Source organism: Anser cygnoides, chromosome 18, assembly GCF_040182565.1.
Source record: "Anser cygnoides isolate HZ-2024a breed goose chromosome 18, Taihu_goose_T2T_genome, whole genome shotgun sequence".
NCBI classification, from domain to species: domain Eukaryota; kingdom Metazoa; phylum Chordata; class Aves; order Anseriformes; family Anatidae; genus Anser; species Anser cygnoides.
In genome coordinates, this window is record NC_089890.1 from 6,181,143 (window position 1) to 6,190,279 (window position 9,137).

Here is a 9,137-nt window from a genome sequence, read left to right on the forward strand (position 1 = left end):
CACTGGACCGGCCTCACCTGGGGCTCAGCCACAGCTCTGCTTCATTTCCCCAACCCGCGAGGCAGAGACTGGCCCTTTTTCACCCCAAAAAAGCCCCGTGAGGCGCTGCAGAGACCAGCCCAATCCACTCAAAGACAAATTTCCTTCCAAATGGGGACGTTTGCTGCTTCAGGGTTGTTTAGAGAGAAAAAGGGGCAGGAGGAGGTGCCAGCGGGGTATCCAACGGGGATCCCCAACCACAGGATATCCCAGCCCAGCCCCGAGTGCCCACCACTCACCCTTGCTCTTCCATCATCTCCTGCAGCTCCATGCACTTGAGCTCCACCCGCCGCTTGCGCTCGTGGTCCAGGATCTCGCGGTGAGCCTTCTTCACCAGGCTGGGCTCCGCCAGCCTCACCTCCTCCTCGGCCTTGTGCCACGTCCCCGAGGCGCCGGGCTGCGCGAAGCCGTTGGAGGCTTCCTGCGGCGAGGGCGCGTTGGCCCCGTTGTTGTAGAGAGCCATGCTGGTGTGGTGGCCCGGAGGCACGCAGCACCTGGAGGGGAGGAAGAGCCACAGGTCAGTTCCTTGTGCCGGCTTCGCTCCCTTGTGCCGTGACCCAAAACCTGAGAGCCCCACGCACCGGCACTGGGGATGGTGCTGGGTTAACGCTCACTGGCACTGGCGCGGGCTGTGAGGCTCCAGAAACAACCCCTTGGAGGGGACGGCGCCGCGCCGGGGCTTTGGCTGATGTCCCCAAGCCTTGGGGAAGGGGAGATGCAACCATGCTTACATCCCAAATGTCCCAAATCAGCCAGAAAGGCGCAAACCGCCCCACCGGGCGTCTGTGCAGGTCATGACAGTCCCGATCCCAGCGGCTCCGGTGCGCCCCTGAGCGCACGAGCCCCCTGCTGCACCTCGAATTCCCACAAACGCTTCTCCCGCAAAGTCCTACCCAAAGGAGAACGATCAAAGGCACAGGCAGAGCACCCCACCCCATGCACAGTCCCCCCCCCCCGTGCTGGTTTTGGACGAGGAGATGCGTCCTTTTGTAAGCGGCCAAATCTCGGGGGTGCTCCCAGCGGCGGCACCCTGCCTGAGATGCTTTTCCGAGGACAGGCGTTGCCTGCACACCCTGTATCGGGGGGGACAGGGACAGTGGCGCGAAGCCAACCTGGGCACGTGGGAGTCGGTGCCATCACACACCAAAAAAAAAAAAGCAGGGCAGGGAGAACGGGAGCCAGGTCCCTTCAGCAGGGCCGTGCCAGGGGCTGAGATGGCACGAGCAGGGATGGGAGAGATGGACGCGGAGGGGAAGGGCTGGGAGAGAAGGAGTGAAAACGCGCCAACGAGCACGCCTGCCCTGCCATATCCCAGCATCGTGGCTGCTGGCTGCACACCCAGTGGGGTCACCCAGCACCACCGGCGGTAAAATTATCTGCCCGTGGCTCGGGACACAACGCAGAGCCGGCGGAGAGCTCTGATTTCTCCAGCAAGGCTGTGAAAGCAGCAGCAGGGACGGACATCCCTGTCCTCCCCGCGCACCTTCCTGCATTATTAAAGCCCATTGATTCCCAGGGCTGAAACCCACAGAAACCGGCACGGTTACAGCGGGATTTCTATGGAAATGTCACCTCCTGGCCAACACACGATCGCCCGCAGCCGTGTCGGGTCAGACGGAGCCGGGGCAGCAGGGCTCGAGGGCAAACCTCTGCTGTCTGCGCCCCTCCAGAGCCTCTGAGCCCTGCCTGGGGCAGCAGCGGAGAAGAGACGGGCACGATGGGGTCATTTTCGGCAGGCAGGGGTCCCCCCGGCACCCCAAAAACGGGGGCTCAGCCTGGAGAGCTGCCGTGCCACGGGTGGCCCCGGGAACATCCCGGCTTCCCCACTGCCCCCGGCTGCCCCACGCGTCATTTATCTCCTGACAGCCCTGCCCGGCGAGGATGGCAGCTGACTGCTTAATTACACGGCGTCTCTTCTTCTATTTTTTTCCCCGTTATTACCGTGCCGATAGGAGCCAGCAGGCTGCGTTTCCGCAGCGGGGGCTCTGCACACCCCGCGTCCCCTCGGTCCCCAGCCACACGGGGACCCCCCAGCAGCACAGGGACCCTCCGAGCTGCAGGAGGCACCTCTGGGTTTAAAAGCCCTGGGGAGGCTCGGACGGGTGCTCCAGAAAGCAGGCTAGTGCCCGTATTTTGGGGCCTGCGATGCCCTGCAGCAAGGAGCTGCCCAGGTCCCGCGTGGCTCTGGGTGAGAGATGCTGCAGAAAACCCGGCTGTGGGCTCCTCTTCCCCAAAACCTCTGCCCCGTCGGGGCAAAAATGTGGGGATGGGGAAGCTTCCCACAGGGAAACGTTCCCCCACCGGGGGGCTTCGTCCACAGGGGATGGAGAGGGGGAAGGAGGGGATGCTTCCTGCAGCAGCAGCAGCCTCTGTGTGCTTCCCCCAGCGGGAATTAATTTCATCCTCGAGCCTCCCGTTTTCCCCTTTGCAAAAGAAGCTGAAGGCAACCGGAGCGGAGCCCTCCCTCTGTGCAACGTCCCCGGGTCGATCGGTGAGCAATTTGCTCAAAGATCGCCGCAGCCACGTCCGCTGTCCCTGTCCGTGTCCCCGTCCCCTCTGCAGGGTCCCTGCGGGGCAGGGGGAGAGGGGATGGGAGCCGGCGGTCCCCAGGTGGGTCATGGCCACTCGCAGGTACCCGGCAGGGCTCGGGGCGGTGGGAGCTGGGCTGGGGGAGCAGTGGGGTGCCCGGGTCGGTGTCACACAGCCGGCTCCCTCCTGGCTGGCTCGAAGCCTTCCCCAGGCGGCTGAGGACAAGGGGCTGGGGGTGGCAGGGAGGGGAAGTGCTCCGACGTGAGTAATATTCCCCATGATAGCTAATAACAGCAATCCTGCCTCGGTGACGGCACAGGCACAGGCAGGAAAACAAAGGAAGAGAAAAAACTACCCACAAACACCACCCTGCTATAAATAGCAAAGCAGAGCCACAAGCAAAAGCCCTGGACACACACACACAAAAAAAAGCAAATGGAGCAAACCCTGCACCCCTGGTGCCAACAGGACAATGTGCTGGGGCAGAAGGAGCCCCAGGCCCCCAAAGGGATGGGCTGGATCTGTGCCCCCTTGTCCCCAGAGGAGACCCCCAGCGACACCCTGTCTGCAAGGGACAGCCTGGGGACACGCTGCAGGAGGGGGGCTGTCACCTCCCCAGCCTTCAGCCATCGGCCAGCGCCACGCAACAGAGGGGGGATGGCCTGGGGCGGAGGCAGCAACCCAGCCTCATCCTTAGCCTCCAAACCCATCCTCAACCCCATCCCCTGCCTCGTCCCCAATCCCCATCCCCAGCCTCATCCCCAATCCCCATCCCCAGCCTCCATCCCGATCCCCAAACTTTGCTCCCGTCCCCGTCAGCCCTGCCCGAAGGCCAGCGGCTCCCCGCCCAGCTCAGCGCTATCCACAGCACTAACCACGATGGCTAAATATTTCATTATCTGCAGTAATTACCCACAAATCATCAAGCGCTGGCAGCCAGAGCCCCGACCGCCTTGCAGAGGGGGACAGAAGGCGTTTCGGGGCGAGCGCTGCCACCCATCCCCAAACCACCCCCGTGCCACCCAGCCGCCCAAGGTCCCCAGCATCGACGTGCCAGGGCTTCGGGGGCAGCTGCTGGGGGAACTCCCGAGCGAACCCAGCCCATCCCTTTTTGCCAAGCCCTTTGCACTCACGTTTTGGGATCCCCATCCTCCCCGCTGGCACTCCAAGTGCCACCATTGGGGCTGGGGAGAGGGAGATCAAAACGGGTTTTCACCTCGTAGGTGCTTTCTGCTGCCTGGATTCAGGTTTGCTTGGAGATGCTGCATCCCCATCCCCATCCCCATCCCCAAAAACGTTTTTCCACCAAACCACTCTTGCCTTTAGCTTTTCCTGCCCAAAAACGTGACTTTCCCCAGCTGCCTCCTCCAGTCCTTCCCCACCCAGCTCCCTGCTCGTGCCCAGGACCGGGCTCTGCCCCCCGGCACCCCCCTTCCCGGGGGCAGGGAAGCACCACAGCAGCGGTGCCCCCCGCCCGGCTGGCCTCCCCCTTGCCGCCGCGCTAATTAAAGCTGCCTCCGGCCGGCGCTCAATTAATTCTGGCCGCATCCAGCTGCACCAGACGGGGCGACGGCGGCGAGCGCCCGCGTGCCGGGGCCGGGGACTCCCGAGGACGTGCAGCAGCCCCCGGCCAGGGCCAGAGGCCGGCGCTGAGCCCCCCGAAGGCCAAGAGCCCCTCGTGGGAGGCTCCGGCTGCTGCGGGGTCCCCCGAGGGGATGGCGTGACGCGGCGGCTGGCATGGCTGCCCTTTAGATAAAGAGCAGCGGTTTTCCCCTTTAAAATCTCCAACTTGTTTACAAGAGGGAGGCAGCACCAGGAAGCGGGGGGATGAAGCTTTCATCTGCTGCTGGCAGCTCGCGCCGAGCCAACAGAGTTTGGAAGGAGAAGAGCCCACCTGCTCCGGGGAACGGGGAGAGGTGGGCCAGCCCCATCCTCCACCCTCCGTCCTCCATCGCCATCATCATCTTCCAGCCACCCCATCCCATCCCCGTCCCATCCCCGTCCCCATCCTCCACCCTCCAACCTCCATCCTCCATCCCCATCCTCATCCTCAACCTCCAGCTATCCCATCCCCATCCCATCCCCATCCTCCACCCTTCATCCTCCATCCCCATCCTCATCCTCCAGCCATCCCATCCCTATCCTATCCCCATCCTCCATGCTCCATGCTCCATCATCCTCATCTTCATCCTCCATCCATACCGATCCTCATCCTCATCCTCCACCCACCCCATCCCATCCCATCCCATCCCACCCGCCCCCCGCTGCCAGCCTTGCTCCGTGCCTCAGTTTCCCTGCCCAACCACAGTTTCGATGCCGACCGCCACCCGGCTGGGGCCCATGCTGCCCTTCGGGTCTCATCGCGGCACACAGCAGGAGCAGTCACCCCATCCCCTAAGCGCTTACAGCCTCGTTACAGGCTGCTAATTATTTGAAGGTGGCCGGAGGAGGCCTCCGCCCGGCCGCCTTGCTGCACGAAGGCAGAAAACAGCCGGAACGCAGACGGCCTCTCCTAAATACCTGGCCGGAGTCAGCAGGAGGAAAAGTCTCGGGTTGCTGCTTTTAATTGGGCCGACCAGTGCCAAAACCCATGAGTCAGACCTCCAAGAAGGGGAAAAAAAAAACAAAAAACAAACCAGGACGAGAGCAGCTTGGAAAGGCTCAGCCCGTCAGCTCTGCCCTGAGCCGGCGGGACCCCACAATCTGGGGAGCAGAAAGGCGCTGGGTGCCCAAAGGGCACCCCAAAAAAATACAGTACCTGGGGACAGGCTGCCCTGCACCGTGTGGGGCCATCCCGCAGCAAAACCGCTCCATGGCCAGAGCCAGGGGGGACACCAGGACGGACCCGGGGGATTTGGGACCACCCCGTCACGGCTAACGGGGGGCCGGCGAGCCGGGTGAGGGCTCGCTGCTGCTCGTGCGTACGCACGCGTGTGCGCGTCGCTGTGTGTTTTAAATAGCTGAGGAGGCTGGTGGAGAAGCTACAGAGTTGCTAAGCAACTGGGCTCCTTCCTGGCGTGGCAAAAAAAAGGGACCGGGGGGGTCCGGGGGGCACGGAGAGGGGCAGGACCCCATGGGGAGGTGGGCACAGGGGGACGATGGCGCGTGGAGAGGGACGGGCGATGCCGCGGCTCCTCCGAGGAGCGGGGCCATGCTCCGCAGGGGAGCCAGGAGCCCCAAGGGAGGCGAGGAGCTGGGGTGTGCTCCCAGCCCCAAAACACAGCCTGTCGGGGGGGGGGGACCCCCCAAAATGTCTGAGGGAGGGCGGCGGGGAGCGTGTCCTGCAGGCGGCATCGAAATTCATGGCTTCTGGCAGCCCCGGATTCACGGCACAGCACGGGACGGCACAGGTGACGCCGAAGTCCCTAAATTTCACCCAGCCCCTGCCCCAGGAGCCCCCAGCACCCCGCATCATGGGCAGGGGTCGGGTGCTCGCTGCCCCCAAACCCTTCACCCCCGCGGGGGTGCTTAAACAGCGGGGGCTCGGGGGAAGGAGCGAAGCACCAGCAGGGCCATGGGCCGGATCCTGACGCCCGCGGCCCCGCAGCCCTCCCTAAGGCCACCGCCAGGCTGGGGACAGCCCCCGGGGCAACCTCGCCCTGTCTGCCCCTACAGCAGCACCCCCTCGGACAATCCTGGGGGGCACAACGATAATAATAATAATAATAAATAACAATAATAGCAGCAACTACTGAGACCCAGAGCAGCAGGGGGCTGTCGCACCGGTCCCGATCCTGCCGGCTCGCCTCCCCCGGCGGTAACGGAGGACCCCGGGTGCAGGGGGGGTCCCGGGCGAGCGGGCAGCAGGGCCCCCCCCGGGCGCGGTGCCCGTTGTGTAACGGGAGGAGCTATTCCGGGGCTGAGCACGTTATATAAGCCGCGGGCCACCTGGCCGGGAGAAGACGCGAGCTGGGGACGCGGGAGGGAAGGCGAAGGGCTTTGGGGACGCCGAGGAGCGGGGGTCCCGCTGCCCCCCCAGCCCCATCCGCCCGCCCGCGGCCCCGCAGCGGGATCCGGGCCCCGCACGCCGAAATCGGGGCAGGGAAATTGGGGCTGGGGCTTGGGGGTTTGGGGATTTCCTCCACGGAGAGGAGCCGGGAGTGGGGAAAGGCAGCGTGCCGCAGGCCAGCTACCGCCTCCCGCGGCGTACGGTGCTGGGGGGCACCGCACACCCACAGCACAACCCGGGGGGGGGGGGGCTGAGGATGCCCGCGGGGCGCCCAGCAGGCACAGCACCCCAGGGAGCCGTGCCGTGGGGGCAGCCCTTCATCGGGGCAAGGCCGCATCTCCTCGGTGCAGGGACAAAACCAAGCGGGGACAAAACCCGTCTAGGGGGCAGGAAACCTGGGGGGGGGGGACACCACTCGGCACAGCCCCAGCAGCGCTGCCCTAAAACCCACAGGGCTTCTGGCTCCAGGAGCCCCCCCGCCGGCTCCGGTAACCCCTCTGTGCCGTAGGGAGCGGGGCCGCCTTCATCCCTGCGGGGCTGCCACCGCCGCGGGGCAGCGGGACGCTGAGGATGGGACCCTCGGGAGGTGGGATGCGGGGGGGACACACAGGGGTGGGTTGTGTGAGGGGAAAGGGGCAAGCAAGAGGCTAGCGAGGGGCTAGTGAGGGGCTTGCTCCCCACCTGGAGCCCCCAGAGAAGGGCCTGCAGTGGCAGAGCCCCACGGGGTGCTCTCCTCCAACCCAAACACCCCCCGGGACCACGGCACCGTGCCCCCCCCCCGCCCCCCAAGCACAACCCCTCCGCCACAGCGCAGCCACGCGAGGCATCGCCCGAGCCGGGGCCACGACCCGAGACCCCCGCGGCGGGCACCCCGCTGCCACCGAGGGGACGAAGGACCCCGGCCCCGCTCCCTGCCTGGCCCCGAGGCTCCCAGACCCCGTAACAGAGCCCGCCGGCAGCCCAGCCTTGCCCCTTCTCCCACCCCCAAACCCCACAGCGGGTCTTTGGAACCTGCCCCGTTTTGGGGCCGGGTTTTGGGGCAGTTTGTGCGTTCCCCTCGTCGCAAGCCCTGGGCCAACGGGGAGCCCCCAGCCCCCCCTACGGGGCCTCGTGGGGCCGTCGGGCCCTTCCCGGCCCATCCCCACCACGCTGTGCACATGGGGTGCTCCCGAGGAGCCCTGACACCCCAAAAACCATCTGATTCCCCTTCCCCAACCCCACTGTCCCCCAGGTAACACCATACCCAAAAAACACCCCTGTCCTTTTAGGTACCCCCCCACCAACCCCATCCCAAGGGGTCTCCCCACATCTCCCTGCTCCCCGTGCAGCCCCCAAAACCCTACAACCCCCCCCAAAACCCCTCCAAAACCCATCAAAGCCCCCCAAAACCCCGCTCCTCTGACCCCTCCCCAAGTAACACCCCCCACAACCACCCCTCTCCCTTTACCCCCCCCCCCAAAAGCCCCCAAACCCACCCCATGGCGTCTCCCCTCACCCCCTTGCCCCCCACACCCCCTGCTCCCCGTGTGCCCCCCAACCCCCCCCAAACCCCCAAAACCCCCTGAAACCCCCCCAAAACCCCCTAAGCCCTCCCTTAAGCCCCCACTAACCCCCCCCACCCTCCCCAAACCCCCCAAAATCCCCCCCAACCCCCCCAAATCCCCCCCCAACCCTCCTCAAACCGCCCCCAGACCCCCCCCCAGACCCCACTCCCCCGGTCCCCGGCCCCGCTCCCCCCGGCCCCGCTCCCCCCGGCCCCGCTCCCCCCGGCCCCGCTCCCCGCGGCCCCGCTCCCCCCGGCCCCGCTCCCCCCGGCCCGGCTCCCCCCGGCCCCGCTCCCCCCGGCCCGGCTCCCCCCGGCCCCGCTCCCCCCGGCCCCGCTCCCCCCGGCCCGGCTCCCCCCGGCCCCGCTCCCCCCGGCCCCGCTCCCCCCGGCCCGGCTCCCCCCGGCCCCGCTCCCCCCGGCCCCGCTCCCCCCGGCCCCGCTCCCCCCGGCCCCGCTCCCCCCGGCCCCGCTCACCCGGCCCCGCCGCCGCTGTTCCCGCAGCCCCGGCGCGGCCCCTCCCGGCCCCTCCTGAAGCGCTGGACAGCTCCGCTCCGCGCCGCGCCGCCCGCCCAGAGCGCCCCCAGCGCCCCGCAGCGGCCCCTGGCGGGCGGAGGGCGGAGCGCGGCCCCCTCGCGGCCATCGCCTCACGGCCGGGCCCCGGCGGCCTGCGGCCTGCGCCGTGCCACACAGCCCTTACCGCCCCGTATCGTCCCATATCATCATCCCATATCATCCCATGTCAACCCACGTCGTCCCGTGTCGTCCCATATAGTCCCATGTTGTCCCACATCGCCCCAGATCTCAGCCCGGCTCCCATCCCAAACCCCAGACCCCATCCTGTCCTACGTCCCACCCAAGCCTCTCCCGTATCCCGCCTCGAATCCCTTCCCACCCTGTATCCCTTATCACTTCTCACACCATATCCCGTCTCAGCCTCTGAGCCATCCCACACTCTATCACACCCTGTATCCCATCCTATATACTATCCCATCCCACATCCCATCCCTTCCTGTATCCCACATCCCATCCCATATCCCATCCCACATCCCATCCCCTCCTATATCCCACATCCCA

General features: G+C 66.5%; 1 protein-coding gene across 4 annotated transcripts in view; it reads right to left on the reverse strand.

The window, feature by feature from the left end:
* The window catches only part of SRRM3 (serine/arginine repetitive matrix 3), a 28,185-nt gene extending 19,497 nt beyond the window's left edge, over window positions 1-8,688 (reverse strand). For 3 of the 4 annotated variants that reach the window (XR_010825705.1, XM_066979629.1, XM_066979628.1), the window contains exons 1-2: window positions 8,538-8,656; window positions 279-533 (exon numbers count right to left, since the gene is read on the reverse strand). Coding sequence is in view for 3 of the 4 variants with exons in the window: in XM_066979629.1 (XP_066835730.1) it covers window positions 279-502 (224 nt within the window). In the remaining variant the exon portion in view is untranslated. Of the gene's footprint in view, window positions 1-278; window positions 534-8,537 lie in introns of all 4 variants that reach the window. The other variant, XM_066979630.1, reaches the window with a different exon arrangement.
* Between the last annotated feature and the right edge of the window lie 449 nt (window positions 8,689-9,137).